At 44.8% G+C, this 23153-nt stretch overlaps 1 protein-coding gene across 3 annotated transcripts; it reads left to right on the top strand.

The window, feature by feature from the left end:
- The first annotated feature begins 13 nt into the window (after positions 1–13).
- shdb (Src homology 2 domain containing transforming protein D, b) lies at positions 14–23153 on the top strand. 3 transcript variants are annotated; one of them, XM_034531595.1, is made up of 7 exons: positions 14–280; positions 3664–4035; positions 5678–5828; positions 8451–8672; positions 17557–17731; positions 19283–19402; positions 21660–23153. In XM_034531595.1, exons 1-7 carry the CDS (start codon positions 269–271, stop codon positions 21844–21846), a joined length of 1239 nt encoding a protein of 412 aa, XP_034387486.1. In that variant the 5' UTR covers positions 14–268; the 3' UTR covers positions 21847–23153. The 3 variants fall into 3 exon arrangements, with proteins under 3 accessions (XP_034387486.1, XP_034387487.1, XP_034387485.1); XM_034531596.1 differs by having other exon boundaries at positions 253–321; positions 21660–22346; XM_034531594.1 differs by lacking the exon at positions 14–280 and adding an exon at positions 2730–3027 and having other exon boundaries at positions 21660–23152.

Raw genomic sequence — 23153 nt, 5'->3', positions numbered from 1 at the left:
GGTTTTTTTTAAAAAGCCGCTTCCTGAAATGCAATGTTGTTATTGTGAATGTTGTTATTGTGAGTTTAACAGCCGCAGTAAACTGAGTTTCATTCCGTCATTTCCAACTGTGTCGGTAGCTCGAGCTCACGCTCCAACGCGGGGGGCGGGGTTATAGGAAAGTTCATTATTTTGGACATTTTCAACCAATCATTGAAACGATATAGTGAACGTAACCAATTGCAACACTGGAGGAGCTGAACCCGGAAGCACGTACCTTTGTACTGTAATGAAGAGCGAGGTGAGTGAAAAAATAACAAAATACTTCGATGCAGAGTTTACGTAAGTATTAAGCTACAATTGTGGGTGCTACTGGGCTTAAATAATTAATAAATACAACAGATTAAAACATTTTAAAAACCACGTTGCCTGATTCTGGTTAGTGAATATATATACGAATTAAGCTAAGCTATTTTTACTTGATACTTAACGTTAATTTTCTTTCCAAAACTTTTATTTATTTTTTACTAATTTCTCAAACTATCAAGTAAAATTAGACTTTCCTCTGTTCTAAAACAAAATAGAAACGATACATGTCATACACGCCGGCCACCACATGGGGGCAGTAAATGCACAGCAGATTCCTTCAACTGTAAAGCCTCTTTTCTAACTCCTACATTTAACGGAAAGGCTCATTACGGTCATATACAAATTGAATGCATGACTTTAAATGATAACTTTTATTGACGTGTGTCAGGTTGTACATGAATGTCTCTCATGCTCTACGGCATGTTTGTGTAGATCATGACGCTGTTCAGCGGGGAAAAACAACAACTGAAAGCGTGAAGTTTAGAGAAAATGTTCCACCCATATTTAGCCCTTCATAATGAGGAGGGAGTCTTATTAATTATCTCAAATAATCCACTGCGCCTTGTTGTTTCTGTTTGATTCAATTCAATTCTTGGCTCCTATGAGACATGGAAAACACAAGACTTAATACCTGTCTGTCTGCCTGTTTGTGATAATCTCTCACTGTGGGAGAGATCCTGATTTCCCATTTTCTGTTTTCCTCTCTCCTCTGTGCTCTCCATGTATCTTCCTCTCGCTGAGTCTGACAGCGTGCCCGTCTCTCTGCCTCTGACTTTGCATCTCTCGCTGCAGTTTCAATCTTTTGTTCCATACAGTTCTGTTTCTTGCCACAGCTGGGATGGAAACAATATGTTACTGGGTTAGAAGAGGTGGTAAAACAGAGGGGATTGTGCAGATGAAAAACAGGAATGCATAGCTGTGGGGAGGGGGGAAAGAGAAGAAAGGTTACATTCATGATGAGAGATAAAAATACAAAGGTAGAAAAGAAAGGGCGGGTGTCCCTGAAGAATCTGAATATGGTATTTCTTTGACATCTGAAGAAAAAGATCTTAACCTGTGGGAAGATGTTATTATCACTCTTGTATCAAAGTCCCATGTTGTGCAAACAAGATCTGTATCATTCCCAGAAGATAAGACTTGTAACCCATCTTATTGATCTTCCCACATGTTGATGACCGGTTCTCACTATGTACGAATCGTGTTCCCACAATGATTAGTTTGACCACAATCTCTTGTTCTGTTGACGTTATTAAACAAAAAGAGTATATGTTTAGTGCAGTAAGGACACATTAAATGGGTCGATGAGTCCGGGAGGGGAACTTCTTTTCCACTGAAATAAATTTGACATGACTTTTTATATCTGCTGAGGTCGTGAAATCGATCCTGTCTATCAATGATTACAATTGGACTACCAGGACCTGCGAGATGTTTGCAATCACAAACGCTGGAGGTCCCCCCCCCCCCCCCCCCCCCCCCCCCCTTGGGGTCTGAAGTCGGTGCTTGGTGAACACTGGAGCAGGTATGGCAGGCTGGAGGAGGACGACGGGAAGGTCTTGATGGGGGTAACGGTTGTGGTGGGAGTGGATTGTAGCTCCATGACCTCATCCTGTCTCCCCGCCCCTGGGAGAAAGTGAGCTCATGAGTGTCGTAAAGAAGGAGGCTTTTACGGTCTTTTAACAGACGTAGATGGCCTTGCTGTATAGCACACAATCCAATTTACCAGCCCGGGCTAGACGGTTAACGGGACCTGTGAGAGGATACACACACACACACACACACACACACACACACACACACACACACACACACACACACACACACACACACACACACACACACACACACACACACACACACACACACACACACACAGGAGGAAACACAACGAATGCAAACACACACTCGACCCAAAATGCCTCAGTTTCAAAGAGTGGACAGTGGACATGTCATCTTGTTTTTGGAATAGTGTATTTTGTGTCTACACATCTGTCTAAACTTCACTGTTCAGAACTCCACACCATGTTGTAAAGGAAGCAGATAACAGTCGTGTTCACCCTCCAGGCTACGGCTTTCTTTTAGGGGAAAACTGCACAAATCCTTTTTGAGAAACCGTGAAGCTAAAACGGGACGTTCTCCAGTGATGTCATGCGAATCAATAATGCACGTTTGGAGCACATTTCGTGCAAGCAGATTTTTATATATATTCATATCTCCCAGTTTCTGTTCTTCATTTGTTTCCCCCTGGCAGTTGTAGTGGTTTAGAAAGAGGACGTTCCTCTTGTTGCAGGCGGTATGATGTGCAGATATTTCAATGAATGAACGCTCGGCTGACTCCGTGAGGGAACAGCAGGATGTTCCATGGGGCTGAAGCGCCTCCCCTTTAACCGCTCGGCTGAGTTGCTCTCCAGGCTGGAGTCGCTCGCTTCACTCGCACGTTGGCCGTGGGTCGTTGGAGGAACTCCGGTGGATTTTGGTGCTTTTTGTTTTTGTCCCAGAAAAGCTTCCGTTTTCTTGTCTCTTTTTTTGTTGTTGGTGGAATTAAAAAAAAAAAAAAAAAAGAAGAAAACCTCGAGCAAGGTGGGGGAAGAAGGTTCCGTCACTTTTCTGTGCCGCTTTTATTGCGATCGACATGAAGAAACGCGGAATAAAGCGTTCAAAGTGGCTGAAGGACTGAGGCTGGTGAGTCAGTGCGCTTTGGCAGCGCAGCGCTCTCGAGTAAATACACCCGGTGCTTTGGGGACTGTTTGGATTGAAAGTAAAAAAATCTATTATTTCCATTTTGCGTTTACGGCTCTTCAAAGAAGTATGTGCTAAAACTAAACATGTTGTGTTTTTAATGTTGGTTAAATTAGAAAATGAAACCGAATAATACGATGTTTTAAATTTGAAACACGATTAAAAAAAAAATCCTCATTGCGTTGATATTCACTTTGAGTCATTAAAAAAATATATATATATATTTGCATGTTAACGTCGGACTTTATTGCAGGGGTGTGACATGTAATCGCAGCCTTTGGGCAAAGTCCAGATGCCAGATGTTATTGCTCCCTGCGTAAAGCCCGGCTGTTGGTGTAGTTTTAATGTCACATTGAGTGCATGTAAACGCACACTTGACTGTCTGCTCTCAGTTGAAAGGTGTCTGGCACAGATATTATCAAAGGGATTAAAGTTATTTGTGTGTGATGTTCTTTATATATTTCAATTGTCTTGTAAAAATCTGGAAAAACACACAGCACAACTCCAATTCCGATAGCTCGCAGAATCTCATCAGAAATAAGGCCAAGCAATAACCCCCCCCATGTCTGTCCCCTGCAGCCTCCTGCTCTCACTCCACCAAGCACCAGCAGAGCTGCGATGGCCAAGTGGCTGAAGGACTACCTGAGCTTTGGCAGCAGGAAGGTGCCTCCGCAGCCGCCCACTCCCGACTACACCGAGAGCGAGATCCTTAAAGCCTACCGGCTCCAGAGGGACATGGACTTCGAGGATCCCTATGAGGACTCAGAAAACAGGTCCAGAGGCGAGTCTGGGACCTCTGACCCCACCACACCTGTGTATGGGTCTCCCATGAAGTCATCCACTGTGGACGTGAAATCTCCCAAACACAGACTGATCAAAGTGGACTCCCAGGAGCTGGGGCGCACCAAGATCCTCCTCAGTACTGTCTCTTTAGAGGACCAGCAAGAGCCTGTAAGAGCCTCGGATTATTTGTGTGCGTGTGTGTGTGTGTGCGGAGGTGTATGCGAAAAGCAAGAGATGACAAATTCAGCTTTTTATGAGGAAGTGCGAGGGAGGGGTGAAGGGAAGGCAAGTACGTGATGAAGGATGGAAAAAACACTCTCCCGCTTCTCTCTCATCTCATTTTTGCTTTATTGATCAGACTCCGTAAGCAAGTGACTAGTAATGTATGTCTCAAATATGCAACGTTTACATAAATCACATTACATCCCATGCGCCACATAAATTCTCTACCCGAGATGGAAGAAAGAATTATTGATGGCTCGAGCGGACCATTGAATCGGAGAGGGCCACAGTCCCTTGAGTTTATGTCCTTCCATAAATAATAAATGGGGTTTAGTTTCGCACGCTGAGATAGACCCCCACATGAGCACATGTGAGGGGCCATATACAGTGATGGTGATATGTCAAGGGCCACGGGGAGGTATGATTTATACTGCGGTGCTGTTTGTGTCATCAGGACCGCAGTGCCTTTCTGGCTATGTTCGGTGCCGTAGAGAACATCCACGACTACAGGGAAGAACAAAGGCAAACAGATGTTGAGACAGAGCGACTAGAGCGGAAGGTTTTTTTTTTTTTTTTACAAGGGAATGGTCCTCACGTTATGTCGGCTCACATATGCTGAGTAAGTTGAGGAGTATTTGAGGGTTTCCATAGCTGCAGTTAAATCCATGACTTGGCTCACGGAAAATGCTACAAGTGCGAAAGTCCCGAAGTGGATTGAAGTAATAGTCTTAAATCGAGTCGATAGCTCCCCCCCCCCCTCCCCCCCACTCTCCTCCTGCTCTCATTAATTTCCCAGGCTCTGTGGGAACAACCGCACTCTAATTTACATTGCAGATTCCTGTGCATCGATAGATAACCTGTTACGGAATCAACAGGGGATTAAAATGTAATTTGGTGAGGGCGCGAGCCCTGTGACGGTGAGTTCCTTTGGCAGGGAGAAAGACATGGGAAGAGAGCCCTTTGCCAAAATGTGTATGCGTTTGTAGGTATATGCATGTGTGTGTGTGTGTGTGTGTGTGAGACCATATGGCTGCCTGTGTAGCTGTGCTAGCTGATCACTGGTTTCCTCCTGTGCAACCAGCTCCCTCTTTACTCTCCGTGTTCTCTTCCCACGACCAAAAAACACACAACCTTCAGACAGGACGGTTCCTGGCTGCATTGCTTGTAGCTTAAAGGTAGCAACTAACATGCAATATAGTTCCTCTTTAGGGATCTACATTGTATACTAGCTACTACAGCTTTGCTATGGTTTTGCGATGTAGCACACTAAACATGTAAATTGGTGTCTGGATGATACCAGAAAGCGTTTTTTGTCTGTAACCAAACACATAGTTAACGCTCCATTCAGTGGGGATGTGATTGCTTGTTAAGAGCGCCGCGCTGCGCTCTCCATCTCTGGTCTTGATGAGCTATTGTCTCGGATGCTTTAATTCAAGTGTTTTTTAAAAGTGTGATTGACCACTTTTATATAAAACGCCGGCTGAAAGTCCAAAATCTATGATTTCAAATGTCGCGTCTGCAAGACAAAATTACAAATTTGCATTCATTGTATGAATGTAAAAAAAATAGTGTGTGTTTTGTCCTTCAGGTGGTGCCGTCTGCTCCATTGGCCGGCGAAACGGATTACTCTGACCCATTCGACGCTCGCATGGACCACAGGCCAGAACCAGATCTCAGACCTGTTCCCTGTGAGAACAACGGCTACATGGAGCCCTATGAGGCCCAGAGGGTCCTAACAGGTCAGTGGACTCACCAGTCAGTGTATTTATCAGTATGATAATATTTCAGTGACCCACATTGTTATCGTAGAGATACGATGTTTTAGTTCCATTCCCTTCCCTGCTTCCTTTTTGTATCATGGTTGTCTCTGCTAGTTAACGTGTTGGAAACCCATCCAATAATTAAATAATGAATGAATCAGAATTGCCTTCATAATATGAGAGTAAGTGAACATCCTGAAGGGTTAAATTCAGACTTCTTACCTGACATAAAAATCAGTCTTCTATTATATTGCATTTCTGGCGCACCATCTCGTATATAAATGTGTCATGAAGCAGCATCATCATTGATCTTAAACCTGTCACCTTGCAGATGATCAATGACTTAATCAGCCTTTATCGCCTCTCTTTGTCTTTTTATAGTGAAGTATTTCTGCTTTTGCAGAATAATGCTTCCTTATTTCCATATTTTCCTTTGTTCTAGAACCACTGGCGTTAAATGGGGTATTTCTCAGTAATTACAGTCTAATGACTCAATTTGTTGGTGGACAGTTCTACGTTAGTTAGACCTGTCCACTCCACTGTGCTTTAAGCCCGTCTCACGCTCTCAGCCTCATGAAATGTCCCTTAAGAGGTGTCTATCCAGTCTCGGACCCTCCCTCCTCCCTTGCGATTTTCTCCCACACCATCTAGCTGACATCTATCGTTTTCCATTTGTCTCTCCTCCCATAACATCTCTGTCTGGCCCTTTCCCCTCGCACTCTCCCTCGCCCTGTCCCAGTAATTTAGTGTAAAAAGCCTCCCCCACCTCTTTCTCCAGCTCACTTCATCTCGAGGGCTCTCCCCGGCCCTGAGGGGAGTCTGGCTTTTCTATCTCCAATCTGTCCTGTCGCGAAAACTACGTCCGGTACTGTCGGTGGCTTTTTGGTGATCATGACGAAGTTCACAACATCAGGCTTGAGGTGAATCCCTTCAGGTGCCTAATTGAGAGACCTTGAAAATACATCTTTTCTCGTTGCAGCTGGGGAGATTAGATTCTCAGCGGTGATTGCAGAGCGTGTGGCAAAGCATTGTCTCAGCGCTTTCATTGACTTTGATTTGAGCCCATCACTCCGGGGGCTGGCAGTCAGTCTGCCTGCTTTTGTCTGTCTGTCTCTGCCCGCTTTTGCTCATCAAAAAACACAGCAGAGCGCCAAAGGCTGACTTGAGATTGAAATAATAATTATCTCTCTCATAGACAGTAAAAAAAAAAGCACACAGGTGTCTTTTGAGGACAAAGTTTCTGGGGGAAAAAATGTCTTCAGTGCTTCTAGTTTAGTTCAGAAGGATAAAAGATGGGTCTCTGTTTCCAGCTCTGACGTTCATCTGTATCCTTAAACACTTCCTGTCGTCATTCTACTTCACCTTTCTGCCAATTTGGTATTTTCTCTCCTCCCCTTCCTCTGTTTTTCTCCGTGTTTCCTACGGATTTCTCATTTTATTTCCGCCTGTTTTTATCTCTCTGCCTTCATCTTCTCCATCTCCAGGCTGTCGCTGACACCGCGGGTTCCCAGCGCAGGTAGAGCAGCATTCAGCCCCGCTGTGCTTCTGTCTCAATGACTTAACATCAAACGCTGGCAGACCTTCCCCCTCCCTAACCTCCCTCCCATGTCCTTCCCCCCCCTTGCTTCCTCACTGCTTCCTTTTACTCTTCCCTCCTCCTGTTCCTCGCCCCACCACCTCCTCTATCCCTCCTCCCTGGCCTTGCTCCTCCTCCTCTCTCCATTTCCCCTCCACCTTCTTCTTCACAACCTCAGGGCCTTTCCCCGTGCCACTTGGTCGCCATGGTGACTACAGGGCCGCCCAATAGCGGTGTCTTGTCGTGTGAAGGTTAAAGTTGTCCCATGCCTTTCACCAGGGAACCCTTCCATTTAGTCCTGTTCCCTTCTCATGTGAGTGCACCTCCTTCGCAAGGCTGCCGGCTGTGTGCACAAAAGATGCCGACTCCTTATTTTTCCCCCCAATTTTATCCTCTTTTGTACCACCTGTATTTCTTTTAAAAGGGTAAGTTTTTTTAGGTCAACATATCAAAGCGGCATCGCTGATTGGAGGCTCCTTTTGATGCGTTTAGAAATCAGATTTCATCCTCTTGTGCGTCAGTAATCTTAAAAGCCCTTTTATCTCGTGGCCATATTTGACTCCACACAACAGTTGCGGGTGCTGAGAAACATTTCTTGGTTGGAACCCACTGAGAAAATGGTGAAAATGTTAATGAGGGAACATGGAGCCGTGCTAGATTGCTGCTGGGATTCAGGATGGACGAGAGAAAGGAGTAGTTTGTCTAACGTGTTGCAACTCAGCATCTAGCCCGAGGCCATATTAAGCCCCCCTATGAGATTCTAAGCCCACGGCAAGCTGTGCAAACATAATTTTTCTCTCTCCCCTAATTCAAGTCATGTCAAAGCTCAACAGGCTTAATGCTTTTCTTTTTTTATTAAAGAATAATGTCACTTCACCGCTACTGGCCAATATTATCTCTCAACTTTGCCTGTTGTTTCTTGCAGACTGATAGCGCATCCAAGAAGATTTCTGTATTTAATTTCTTTTGCATGTGTCCGGTTGTGAATGTGTGTGTTTTTTTTATTTTTGCCTACGCATCAACAGAGCTGCAGCGCGGTCCAGGAGCAGGGCGGTCACGGGGCGGGGTGCAGCTCTACGATACCCCCTATGAAGATGAGCGAGGCCAGCGCTCGTGTCTGTTGTACGGAGAACCTCAGGAGGAGAGCAAGGAGAGCAGCAGGCTGCCGCAAGACGACGAGAGACCGGCGGATGAGTACGACCAACCCTGGGAGTGGAAAAAGGATCACATCTCCAAAGCTTTTGCAGGTAACTGTAGAGATTATGACGATATGATAGTCAATAAATATCAGGGTGGAGCTTAGTCTGGAAAAAGCCATCTAATTGTAGCTCCGGTTATGTAGGTTGTACAAGAGATGATCGATAAGCTGTCCTTCAATTAAAGTTTCCGGTACCTGATGGGAGGACTACTCCATGAACTGGACTGTCACTGGTCTTTGCTTGAGATTTGGAAAGCATCGCAGCTGTTGTGAGAAATGTCAAAATTATACAGGAAATCAATCTATGAATATATTTTAGACACGGTTTAGACCATGGAGCTGCTGAATCATGCTTCATTGCATATTTAAATCAATATTCAGAGCGTCCCGGAATGAAAGCTTTTAGCAAAAATTGAGGTTGTAATATTTAGGATAGCAAAGCAGTTTGCAGGAAAAGCATTTTTAACTGAACACCCAGTTTAATGCCTCCAATATTGGCAATCATCCATTGAATTGTAAGTGTCTTTTAGCCAAACATTAAATCTCCACCACCTACTGCACAGACGGTTGTACGACTCCCGGAGCTTCTGGCTGTCAAGCATGGACCATATCTCTCAAAATGTTCAGTAGAATTTGTGAAAGTGGTTAAGACGAGGCTCAAAAAGGGCTTTTTTTTTTTAAAGGTCAAAGCCAGGAGCACATGGAGAGCCAGGCTGCTATTACTACATAGTGAAATACTCATCTAACTGTCCTGACCTTTTAATGCTGAGCCCCCCACCCCCCTCCCCTATCAATCCTTTTTTTTTTTTTTGGTTCAGAAAACAGAGTGCTGTGACCTTCACTGTCTCAGCTGAAATGATAATATCGCTCTGTTTTCTTTTACTGCATTTAAACATTGATGTATTGTTATATCATATACGACGGACCACAGTCACAAGACCAACCTTCTGAGATGGTCATTAGAATTGTCAGATGTTTGTGTGTCATGTATGCATGAGGGAGATACAGTAGACGTCATAGAGAGAAGGTTGGCACGAAGCCTTTATTTTCATAATTCTCATATTGTCAGAAGGATTTCTAAAATAATTGGCGCAGTGCATGATTATTATTTTTCAATGGGGCATCCCCATTACGATCCTGGAGGAGGAGGAGAAGAAGAAGAAGAGAGAAGTAGAAATAAGAGAAACAGCGCTGGACTGATGGGTCATTTAGGGGTGTAAGGCATGCAAGGCCAAGTCGGCTTAATTGAGCTGCATCTCCAAGTCATCAAGGTCAAGGTGATGGGACAATAAATCAAGCTCCCCCCCAGTTAATTACATGCCTACATGGGCATGACCAATCCAGAGCTAATAAGAGAGTCATGGTTAGCACACTATTGTCTGAACACACACACACACACACACACACTCAAAAAGACATTCACACCGTGTTCAGGCTCTAATCGCGTTAAGCAGAGGAGCAGCAGAGAGACTCCGTAACTCATTTGAGAGCGGAGATGATTTCAAGAGGAGGTGCACGACAGTTAGTTTAAAAGAAATGACACTCGGCACTCGTTCCTGCTTCATCTCCAGCTTTTCCTCTCTGTGCCTCTGTACAGCAAGTGCTCACAGCGCCGTTAGAGAGCACAGTGGAGGGAAACGCTTGTGAGTTTTCTGACCCCTTGTTTTTTCCATTTGGGAGTCAGCACTCTGCTGTCTGTCTGAGCAGGCCAGAGCACTGGAGTGTAAACACACACAAACAGTATTTTCCATTCTCACATTTAATCCATATTCCCAGACCCACTCAGCGTTGCTAGGCACGGCCCACATGCGAGGGAAGGGTCGAGATGAGGAGGACGGGGATGGAGCAGTACAAGAGCGAAGGAAGAGATATATATATATATATATATATATATATATATATATATATATATCTATATCTATCTCTTCCTTCGCTTTTGTACTGCTCCATGAGAGCAATGGACAGAAGGAGAAAAGGGAGAAATGAAAAAGGGACGTCCAAGGTTATGGTGTGTTTGGTGGAAGCTCAATGGATGTTTGTGGAGGCCCGGTGTTGCAGAGGGGAGGGGCGTTGAGGAGAATTAATGGTTGGGGGCGCTGTGGCGAAGGGAGAGGAGAGGGAGTCAGGGCCACTGTGGCAGGGTGCAATCCGTCATCCGCTAACGCATCTCTCACACATATATATATATATATATATATATGCCAACGCAGCAGCGCTGACGGGGCTGTCCCTGTGGCCCTCCCTCCCTGTGGATGTGACACACTCACTCAGATAACAGGGGGCAAGGGGGGGGGCTCGCAATATGCCAGCAGCCCCTCATCATCATCATCACCTTCACACACACACACACACACACACACACACACGTGGATTGTCAACTAGGTTTTCCAGCTCTGATTATCAGGCCCTCTAATTCAAGGGTGAGAAGAGGTTGTGTGCATGTTGGCACAAATGTGTGTGTGTGTGTGGGGGGGGGACTACTGGTGCATATTGTATGTGGATTTGCGTGCATGAATCTCTGTAATTATGATTTTCACAGCTTATCCATGCTTAAATGTAATCGCCTGGGTGAGTATTGCATTTTTTTTACGGCTATTTTTCAAAAAGTATCAGAAATAAGCTTGCCTCCAAAGCATTTAATTTATTTTCCAATGTCCACTTCAGCCAGCTACGCGAGTGTGATGCTAGCGGTGCCTGAGGGGTCGGACTGTCGGGCTTCTCTCAGTTCGGTGGATTTTAATTGCAACGTTGGAAAGCCAGTCACCACCGTCCAACTCAAATTACAGCAGCCATTAATTCTTGGAAGTCAATAGACAGTCCAGCAAAGAGATATTATAGCTCTGCAACCATTCATCACTAATTAGTGAGCTAATGAAGGGCACAATGTAATTATCTCCCCGATGGCCACCGCTAATGAGCAGATTAATGTACGTTTCAGGTATTTCATGTTTGTGAGTTTCATAGTGCGCTAACGCAGCTTTGAGCCGTTTCGATGCAGGTGATGTCGGTCAAAACATGGAGGAGTGTGCACATGATTATGAGAGTCGCAAATCAGCTGGAAATCTGGATGAGGACGGATGAATGAATAACATTTCCACCCCGAGAAATTACGATCACGGTGCCATTGAGAAAAGCACTTATCCTCCACTTGTTCCAGTGCAGCTGCTCATTAGGCAACAGCAACAGACCGGGGCTGTGCAGGGAAGCTGCCCGGTATGAATGTGTGTGTCATAAAAGCAAACGGCTTGTGTTTTTCTTTTTAAATTGGTCCAGACAAACTATTTGCAGCACAAAAACACGTTAAAGTGGGTATCCTTGTGATCCCCTCCCCCCATTGTAACTGATTTATTCCAAACAAATGGCTGTTGAGGAAACTGCCATATAGTTTTTAGCCCTGCTGGTGGCGCCGCTATAAGGATGGCGATGTCGGTTGTTAGGTAGTCTCAAAGATGACTGGATGGATTGCCAGACACACACTCACGGTGCCCAGAGGATGAATCCTACTGGCTTTGGGGACCCCCTGACTCATTTTGTGCCTCCCATGAGGTTGTTGTTTTGTGGTTTTGAGTAAAATGTTCTGACATCTATTTGATGACATTTAGATGTCAGGAATCAGGATGAATTGTAATGACTTCAAATTTGTAGTTTTTTTTTTTTTATTTGTCCTTGTACGACAGGGTTTGCGCAACCAAAATTACGATTGTAGTCCCAATTTACTACATAGGGAAAAAAGAAAGAAAATAAATAATTTTCTATTTGGAGGGTGGAGGAGGAATTAAGGAGTCTCGCAGCCGGAGGAAAGAACCTTGTTTTGAAGTCTGGTGGTTCCAGACGGCAGCAGGGTGAACAGGTTGTGGCTGTGTGGGTTTTGTCTCTTGATGTCCCTTTTGTAGCTCTTTGCAGGCTCCTCTTCTCACCAATATCACTGATGCTCAGGAGAAGGGTGCCAATGATGATGATCTGGTCGGTTTTAATCACCTGCTGTAGAGCCCTCCTGTCCTGTGCCGGACACATGCCATGCCAGTTTGTAATGTTTACAGTCGGGATGCTTTCTATTGCTCCTCCTGTAAAAGTTGACAAGATCTTGAAATGGGATGGCTTCAGACTCCTAGACCAATCAGCAACTGAGAAGCAAAACTGAGGATTTTTGTAACATTTAGCAAATTTGTTATAGTAGTAGCAAAGAATATTAATTGATTTGATTTTGAAGAAATTGAGAAAATGTCATCCAGACCATTAGATTGCTTAATCTAATCAAGTTGGCTCTATGCTGAAGGGTGCTTTTAAAGTGATACAGAAGGTTGGTTTAGCAACGCTTGCTAAGAGGCCGTGACTGATGGTGCAACTGTATGTGTTGTGGCTGGTTGTCGAGATACATGTGCTCCGACAGCGTGTGCGTGTGCGTGTGCGTGTGTGTGTGTGTGTGTGTGTGTCATTTCTTGTGTGATGCTGCTCCTTGTTGCTCTAAGCAGACCCTGTGGACATCTGACCAGCCTCTTCATCAATTTACCGTTACAGTGGAAGGACTCTTGTCTGTCTGTCTCTCTCTCTCTCCTCTTGCTCCCTTATCTCTTTGTCACATCCCCTCTCACCTGCCCCCTTCCTTCTCCCATTAGTTGCATTTCTTTCTCCCTTCAGCGTGAACCTTTACTGACATTAATGAAAAGGCACGTCCTTCGTGATTCCCTCTCGCTTCCCAATATGAGCGATGGGTGGAGAGGTGATGGAAGTAGAGTAGGGCAAGAGATGAGAGGAGCGAGGGAATATGGAAAGAGATAATGCCCCACTTAGAGGAAGATAGGTGGAAGAAGTGCGACGAAGAAAGAGGGCTTTCATTTATTGAAGGCCTGGAAAATAGAGACACGGTTGTCAAGAAATGTGTGATGCTTGAAATTAAATCTAAATGGTGTTGAGGCATATTATGAAAAGGAAACTTGCATGAATTTTGTGTTTTTTCTTCTTCTTCTTCTTCGTCTTCTTCACTGGCATGAGGTGTTAATTGTCTGTCTGGGGACCATTTTGCCCAGCAGAAGGTCTTTGTGCGTGGAGAAAAGATGTGATGCCAGGGCTGTTTGAAAAACAGATGTCTTCATTAATGGACCTAATGAAGCTGTTCCATTGTGTTTGTCTGCGCCTCCTTTTATCACGGGGACATCTGAAAAAAAACAGCTGGTGTGCTTGAAAAGTCAGTTATCTGTCACTCACGGCGAGGTCTGGTCATTCCCTCCCCCTCAGATGATTTGGGGTAATTGCTAGCAGGTAGTCGAGGCACCAGCTCATGTGGGATTTTGGCAGACCAAAGATGACTGAATTGCTGTTGCCTGTTTCTCCTACTGGGATACAATGGGAAACATAACTGATGGGGCGGGGGGAAAACAGCATATTTAATGAATACAGTGGTATAGATTTTAAGCACAAGACATAAACGTAGGCTGTGTGTGTGTGTGTGTGTGTGTGTGTGTGTGTGTGTGTGTGTGTGTGTGTGTGTGTGTGTGTGTGTGTGTGTGTGTGTGTGTGTGTGTGTGTGTGTGTGTGTGTGTGTGTGTGTCAGCCTTTTGTTATCAGAGTGAGTAGTTGAGGCCAGGTTTGTGTGTTTGTTCAGCCTTTTGCAGTAGAGAGAGCTGCCAATTGTCCCAGTTAGCATATTAGAGCCTGCAGGTTTAGGAAGGGTTACGTTGGTTACCCTAAATCTAGCCCTGCATATCCAGACCTATCTCCACACTGCCAGCGCTGGAGAAAGGTCTGGCTGAACCACAGACTGTATATGAGAAGTTGTCACCGTGACGACACCCATTGGTTTGTGGACTACAGTTTTGATGCCTCGAGTCAACGTCTTGATTTCTTGCAACCAGATGTGACACGAGAGGGTGGAGCTAAATACAACTGAGCGCTGAACAAGACATTTTTTTTTGGACAAAAATTAACTTTCACGGTCTGAAAACACACTTGGAAATGGTTTAAATTGTAAGACGAAAAACATGTACACCTTATGACCCTTTTTACATTATTGTGATTATCTTGATATTTGAGGTGGAATAAGCAATTCTGGATTGTTGATAGTTGTGCCCAACGCTCAAACAAATACTATTAATTTGCCATCCCTTTCACACTCACTGCCTCTCTTATTACATCGTGACCTTTCCCCTGTTGCTGATTGGCTGGAACATTGTTGTGTGAACATTGTTGTGTGGCTCAGTCTGAGTTAGTTGATGTGTACATTGTATTAATTTCCTCTCAGACACACAGAAAGGACAGCTAGTGGACTGTGAGGAGATATACGCTGAATTTGACAAAATTGCTGACTTTTTAAGGATTTTATCTAGTGGTTTTATTTCTACTTATCCAATCAGGTCGTGATTGGAATTTAAATTGATTGTTGTATGACAAGAGAACTTCCAACACCCTCGGCCCAAATGACGGCCGTTTAAAACTCTGCTAGTTGAATGATCTGTTTATATCAATTTGTGATGAGACAACCAAGATAAATTAAATGAGTGCCAGAAAACAAGCCCAAAAAAAAGCAATTGGGTCAAGCCAGGGGAAATTATTTTAAATCATCTAAACACAAAAAAAATACAACTTATAAGATTCGATATTCAACAACACGAAACGGAATGATTCCTTAAGAGGGACAACAGCCACCTAAAAACCAAAGAAAAGGAATCCGTAACACCGCTACCTGAACTCATCTCTCATTCAGATGGCTGAGCACATCTTTTGATCTGTAATAAATTGTCTTGGCTGTCTCTATTTTCTCTCTCTCTCTCTCATTTCTTGTTACCCTCGGCTTTCTATTGTGTGCGTCTCGTTTACACCCTTCTCTCTTCACAATGATTGACTCTCTGTTTTGCTTTAAAATTAGAGGTGTGAAATGTGACGTGGTGGCGAGCGGACAGGCAGCGCTCTGCTGTTTCGAGGTGTCAGGTGTGTGTGTGTGTGTGTGTGTGTGTGTGTGTGTGTGTGTGTGTGTGTGTGTGTGTGTGTGTGTGTGTGTGCTATTGAGGGGTGCAAGGCCACACTTTAATCCTGGCTTCAGCGGAGGTGCGGGTTGCTCCAGATGGGGCCATTGTACATGCGCCATGCATCAATAATTCACGGCGAGCCAGAGAAAGTGGCGGAGTGTGTCTGCCTGCTCAATAATTAACCAGGGAGGGAGAGGGGCATGTATGTACAGCTTGGGCCTCTCTCCAAACGCCCATTCAAATGGCCTTTGATGTCGCCGGCCTGGGGGGTCTTTGGATTTGTCGGCTCATTAAGACGTCACACCGCTTTTTCCTTTTTTTAAAATTTGTTTTGTAATCCGTTGTCGCTGTGAGCAGGAGCTGAAGGTACGGCGTGGAACTGGCAAATCGCATAATGTGTGTGTGTGTGTGTGTGTGTGTGTGTGTGTGTGTAAGGCTGCGGTAATGACTGTTAAAGGGTTTGGTTCGCCCACCACGGTAGATAATGAGCTATTTTCAGTTTTGTGAACCTTCTGCTGCTGGTGAATGGAGCATTATTCTGCCCCCACACTCCTCAGTTCCTCTGTCTCACTGCTCTGTGGGTTGCAGTGCACATAACGTCACGTCTTGTTTTCATTGCATCTCCTGCTACTCGACAGTTTCTGAAAGTGGGTTTGTTCAAATGACCATAAATAATGCAAACTCTGTCTTCTCATGTCCTCACTGTTATCTGCTTTGCTTTTTTTCAGTCATATCACATTATGTACATATAGGGTCTAAATATTAAGCCATAGACAGGAGCTAGAGTGTCTTTTCTTCACAATATAGTTAATTACACACTTCTCGGTCATGTAATCGCACATGCACCCTCTCAACAGGGCTTCCCTATCTTCCGCCTCTTCCACATCTCACTTCTTGCCCACTCTCTCCTCCTCGCATTCAAATCTTGCACCTGATTTCAGTCTCTCATCTTTAATCATCACCACTTCTTCCACATGTCTTCCTTTTTTAGTTAATTTTGTTCGAGCCCATCTGCTGTTTTCTCACTCTGTCGCTCCCTTTTTCTCTCGCCTCCTCCCCGCTTCCCTTCCCTCTATTAGAAATGAGGGAGTTGTCGGAGTTGCCCTGGCCCGCCCCGGTGGGTCAGCTAGAGGAGCAGCCCCCAGTCAGAGAGCCAGGTGACCTCCCACCCTGAACACAACCCTCCCCCCTTCCCGCCTCCTTTTGTCACCGCCATCACACGCGTATGCAGTCACCCTGGCCTTCATGACCCAGCTGTTGTCCCACATCTGCTCTACCTCCATCCGAAAAACCTGCAGTCTCTTTGCATTTGTCCCTGCCCGTTGCGTTTATTGTGTCTTCAGTTTCTTTTTTTTTTGGTGGAGGGGGAGTGTGTGGGCGGGGGAGGTTTAAAGCTCTCCCTTCTTAAATTACCACATTCCCCTCTTGCATCAACCACGCATGAAACGCTCCCTCTAAATTAAGACGTCTGCCGCGTTCATTTCAAGGTACTTAGAAGTGCTACGGTACACTTAATGTTTAATTACAAGTTCTATAGATTGAAGTTCACCAAAATCAGACGCAGAAGGGGTAAATAACACTTTGGTCTGTACACGTAATTTGCTCCAGAATAGAATCGGTATCGTCAACACCGAGTAATCTGCAGCGGAGCCAAGTGGAAGACAAAGACTTGCAACAGAGCCAAGCAGGGAAGATGCCAACTTCCTGTCTCTTATCTGCCCTCTGTGACTCATAAGAATGTGGATGACGGTAATTGTGATGATGCTGATAGTTTTGCAGCCTGTCAGACCGGGAATCTGCTGTCCTCTAGGTTGACCCATCCACGAGGGCGGTCTCTCTGCTGCATGCGTGGTTTTGCAATACCCGGAAGTCTGGTGTTTACCCAAATCTGGCTGTGAGGTTTAATCCCTTTTGATCATTGTCACGGTGTAAATACTCTGACTCACCCTTTCTGTCCCTCTCTGCCAACAGTGCAGTTTGAGGGCGCAGAGTGGGAGCGCTCCTCGTCGACCACAGAGCGGTTGCGTCCACCGGGTCCGAGGTCCAGCCCGCTCGCAGGAGGGGGGATGAAGTTTCGAATGCCGCAGGAATGCCTCGCCATGGTGGGGGAGAGAGTGGACCCCACTCTGCCTCTGGAGAAGCAGGTGTATGTATGCAGTCTTTTGTTAAACCCACAGGTGCTACATCAACACATATCAGTTGCTATGTGTCTATATATACACCACACACTCCAGTTCAGGGTTAATCACATTAACTGTTGCCATCCATTTAATTTAAGATGATTATAATAGCAAAACACGGTTGTGTTACACATGGGTTAATCCAAGTACTGTCAGGAATAGGACACATCACAGAAATATAAGATGAAACGAGGCATGGTTGCCATGCACATACATGTATCTCATATGGTTATAGAACGTGTTTTGAACATTTGAGGAGGAACAGGGTTGTACATCCCACAAATAAAAATAAAGAAATCAATTTTATTCCACCGCTTTGATCTATTAAGGGCGTACACACATTAAACTATGTGTGCTGCTAAGAAGCATCCATGAGAACTTACAGAAGTGTGAAAGGTTAGAATGAGAACTAATTAAGTCAGAACATTAAAAATAAGCATTTACTTTGGTCTTGTAATTTCAGACATCATTGGTGTAATTCATGTGCTCTTTCTGTGCACATAAAAGGCCGTTTTACTAATGAAATCCAAGCACATGACACCCCTTAAGCACACATGCACATGCGCACACACAGGACGCACACAGTGTTGTGCTCACAAACAGATTCACTTGAGGATGGCAGTTGATTATTATGCCCCATTACTCGCTGATGTTCTCCTAAAGGCTGTTTTTGAGCTTTTGCGTTTCCTTCAGCTCTGCTTTGAACGGAGAAACCGCATCACTGCCGACCTGTAGCATTCAGTACACCTCACCAATATCATTATTTTACCTACCGGTTGGGTTTATCCCAAACAGTTATGTATATTATTATATCATGTTTTGTTATGCGCGTATTTACAGCCACATTATAGGCAAGGCTCTATGGATGGCTATGTCTGTCCTTCGGTTGGTCGGTCGGTCAGTCCACACTTTGGTCTGGACTGAAGTATCTTTTAAAATGACTGGATACATTGATATGATATTATTTAAAAGACATTCCTGATTCCCTTAGTCTTCCTTTAGCACCACCACAAGGTTGACATTTGTAGTTTTTAGTGAAATTTCAGAAGCTATGGAAGAGATTGCCATAAAGTTTGTCAGAGATGCTCATTCACTTCTCAGGATGAATTGTAGGTAATTTGGTGATCCCACAACTTGTCATGTAGTGGCAAAACCAACGTTGTTTCTGGCACAGCTGTACTCCGTTTTTAGTGTTTGTTAGCATGCTTAGCATCTGTATGTTAGCATTGTTATTGTGAGCATATTAGCATACTGTTGTGAGCATTTAGCTGCCGCAAGCGTCAAAGAGACGCTAGCATGGTTTTGTTGATGGAAAGACGGTTAGCAAAGTGTGGCAGCATGGTGTTATGACTAACTAGCAATGTACTGCCGTGAAAAGTGAGACGAGAGAAGTCGTTTCTTTTATTATTTATTTTCTTGAATATTTATCTCTAGCAACATTTATACTACTGCTAATTACTAATGAAGTACTCCCTTTTACCATATTTAACTGAATCTATGTGTGTTGTGTTCATCAGATGGTACCACGGTTCGTTGTCGCGTTCGGAGTCAGAGTCGCTGCTGACGCTGTGTAAAGAATGTAGCTACCTGGTGAGGAATAGTCAGAACAACCGCTCTGACTACTCCCTGTCCCTTCGGTAAGACACACACACACACACACACACACACACCTACACTGACTGACCTACCACAACAAGCAAAGTAAACAACTGCACCTTCAGGATCACTCTCCAATAAACAGTGTTGCAATTTAATTTCAAAGAAGTGTGTGTTTGAAGCCACCTGAGCTACCGATCTCATATTGCAGTCTCCACATCCCTCCATCTGTCTCCCCTGCTCTCCCTCCCTCCCTCCCTTCCTTCCACCATCACCCCCACTCAAGATCACTGCCGCACTGATTCCTCTCCCGATGCTCATTTGCAGGGCACAATACTGCTTATCTGGTCAAATCTCTCCCTTGTAATTACTATCATGATCCATCGTCTCGGCCTCACCGCCCTCCCATCATCCCTCTGTCCTCACCCCATCCTTGGCCCCTCTCTGGGGCCTTCCTATGTGGCCCCAGAGGGCCTTCTAAGTGGTAATCAGGCAGGTAGAACACACTTGAGTGCACACATCATCCTCCCCGTAATCACTAATGAATATGAATTACCTTTTGTGGGCCACACAAGAAGGGAATCCGGGAGGGGGGTGACATATAAACAAGCTCATGCATTACTCATTTACATGAGTAGATTGGGTTTGACACACACACACGCACACACATTTGATCATGCAACAAGGTCACTATTGGCAATGGTTCCCCAGCTGGCGCATGCGAGGTTTGGAAGTAGTGATTTCTTATGAAATGGTCAAATCTATTGGTCAGAATGTGGGAGTGTCCTTCATTGCCCAATCTGTTCAGAGTCACTGCCGCTTAGATCTCTAATCGGCTTAAAGGGAAACGTACAGCCTTTGTCTTAGTTTTGACCATCTAACCAGTAATAATAGTTCATTGCTGATATTGAGGAACAGAACAACACTATAAAAAGGGTCATAGATGACAATAAACAAGAGCAATCTGAGGATCATACAGGTTTTAAACGAAGAGAAGACGGTAAAAAAAAGAAGAAATTCATCATTCAATCCCATTCAAAGACTTTGACCTACTTTCACTTTCCTTACATTCCACTGTCGTACAAAAAAATGGAGGACACGGGGTAGATTGTGTCAAATACCCTTGGGTGTTATCTTGTGTCAGGTATTTTGCATCAGGGCCATTTTACTGGACTCTATACTCGAACGCTCTTACATTCGGTTTGACGTGTGTGCCTGGGGAAAAGACTGAAAGCTTGTGTATGCATTCAAAAACATTCAAACACCTAGCAAAGACTGTCAGCCAGGTGAGTGATGTACACTTTAATCCTTTTGGGTTTCACCCTCAAACCCAGTGGTTGAGATGTTATGGTTATAAACCAACGGCTTGTTTGTTTGACCCTCATCTGCGAATACTTTGGAGACTAGGTTGGAAAGAAACAGTCGGTTGGTCCTTATCAGGCTGTTGTGACTGGCTTGCTGGTTGTTTGCTGACGCTACCTTTGTGACGTCAATGTGCCCTCCAGCAAGGACAGCTGGTGTAATAACAACAGCTAAGCTATGTGAAAATAGTGCAGCATCCTTGGAAAGAGTGAACCTCGCCTCCCGTGAGATTCGATGACGGCCTTTCGATGGAGACGAGATGAAGAACCACTCCAAAGACAAACAGGCCTGCCAAAATGAAACCAGCTTGAATATTTATGGCGGAGCACTCGTACGTTCTAATGTATCATGAGATGCAAAGAGTCCTCAAAACAAACGGGACCGGGTGAATGCATGCCGTCAACTCCGAGCGCTGACGTAATGAAGCATCTGGCTCTTGAGGCCAGTGGGACAAATCCTACACTGCCTGTTGTTTGGCTGTTTGTAGTCACAGTGAGAGCTTTTTGGGGGGTTTCACTGCTCTTCAACATCTAATTTAGTCGACTAGAACAATGACAATTATGGTGAACGACTTCAACCCTCCTCTTTCCCTCTGCATCTATAATTAGACGGACGTCATGACTGTCTGGCTCTTAAAGGGGAAGTCCTGTCGTGGCTGAATGTCACGTAAAGGGAGGACGCCGGTGAGGTTCTCTCGGCCGAGCCACTTTCCCAGTCCAGCGTTCGTCTTTCCCACCACGCGCTATTACGCCGCTCATTCATCCGTCATAAAGTCCCGTCCTTCCTAATTTGAGACATGGTGTCAAATCTTGGTTAGAATCAACCATGTCCTCCCTCTTTTCTCTCCTACACACCTCTCTCACTTTCATATTCCACTCTCTTTCCTCTTTTGTCTCCTTCCTTTCTAAACCCTTTCTCCCTGTCCTCTCCCCACAGGAGCTGCCAGGGTTTCATGCACATCAAGTTCACCCAGTATAAAGACGGCAAGTACGTGCTGGGACAGAACAGCCCTCCCTTTGACACCATCCCAGAAGTCATCAACTTCTACACCACACACAAACTCCCGATCCGAGGCGCCGAGCATCTGTCCTTGCTGTTCCCCGTGCTGGTGCAGACGCTCTGACACTCCTCCTCCTCCTGGGCCACTGGGACGTCGTTGTGATCGGACACGTAAAGCTTGATTGTTTGATGGGATCTTCCCAGCCGAGTGCCCGCTCTCACTTCTTGCTGGAACGGACTAAAAGAAGAGAGAACCGGATTACTTTTGATGACTCGACACGCCCGGGGGGCTGATGCCCTCACCCACCACTGCTGTTGTAATTGTGCCACGTGTCTCTAACATCCAGGGGTTCGATTGACATGAAATGCAACACCTGAACAGGCAGTATTTGCCATAACTCTCTCTCTCTCTGTCTCTCTCTCTCTCTCTCTCTCCTCTCTTCTCTCGTCTCTCTTTCTTTCTTTGTCTTTCACAGCTGACTGAAATGCAGAGCTGCAGCTGGGAGCAAGTCTGAATGTACTGATGCCCCAGTTTCTGGGAGATTTAGATTTAATTACTGTTGTTCCAAAAACAAAAACATCTCATCGACACTGGTTTAAAAAAATATATATATATATTGCTGGTGACAATCTCACTAGTCATATTTAGCTGATTGTTCATGTTTGTATGAATCAATTGAGTAAATTGCACTGTATGAGATGAGGAAAATCTTTTTTTCATCCTCGGGTTTAGGAGACCCTGTTGTAAATGTTGGAAAATTCACATTTTCCATGAAAGAACAAAAACAAATGCTATTTTCAGAAATATAATGTTTTTACCAACAGCAGTTATATTTCGGATGCTTTTCTACACAAAGCTACACCTGCTGATCTTCAGCCAGTCTGTCCTGCACTGTCATGCTGCTGTACGTTGAGGGTTTGCTTGACACCTCTCCATGTTCGTTGATGGTTGTTCCTCGATACCTGTGTTGACCTCGCTGACCTGGATCTCTTGTTTGCAACCTGTCACTGCTGTCATTGTCTTCTCACATACTTAAGTGTAAGATTGTAGGCTGAAGCAAAGAGATGCAGAAACACTGAACACTCTAAAACAAACTCTCCAACCTTGTGACTTTTGGCCGCGTTCTCACACTTTTCTTGTATTTGAGCGCAGCTCTTTCAGTCGGCCAAGTCCTTACAGGCTGGTTGGTGAGTTGTACGCTTGCCATCTGGAATGGGTTCCCATGTCTGCTGCCTGGTTGCAGCATTGTGTGGCAAAAATTGATTTTTAAAGGAGTGCCAACTTCCACCAAACACTTTATGACCATTAAAAATGGGGGGGAAATGATTTGCATAATTTTGTTCTTAATCTAAAAATGTTCTGGGTTGTTTTTTCATTATTCTTATGGCAAGTTTCTGTCGCTAATAAAAAGATGACAGGATGTATAATGT

This window comes from Cyclopterus lumpus, chromosome 4, assembly GCF_009769545.1.
Source record: "Cyclopterus lumpus isolate fCycLum1 chromosome 4, fCycLum1.pri, whole genome shotgun sequence".
Classification (NCBI taxonomy): domain Eukaryota; kingdom Metazoa; phylum Chordata; class Actinopteri; order Perciformes; family Cyclopteridae; genus Cyclopterus; species Cyclopterus lumpus.
Note: the sequence above shows the minus strand (reverse complement) of the source record. Positions and strands in the feature narration are given on the sequence as shown.

Excerpts from the sequence above, each read along its gene's own strand:
- shdb (XM_034531595.1), top strand. Across the intron at positions 4,036-5,677 it reads TAGAGGACCAGCAAGAGCCT|GTGGTGCCGTCTGCTCCATT; the intron begins GTAAGAGCCTCG and ends TTTGTCCTTCAG. Across the intron at positions 5,829-8,450 it reads GGCCCAGAGGGTCCTAACAG|AGCTGCAGCGCGGTCCAGGA; the intron begins GTCAGTGGACTC and ends ACGCATCAACAG.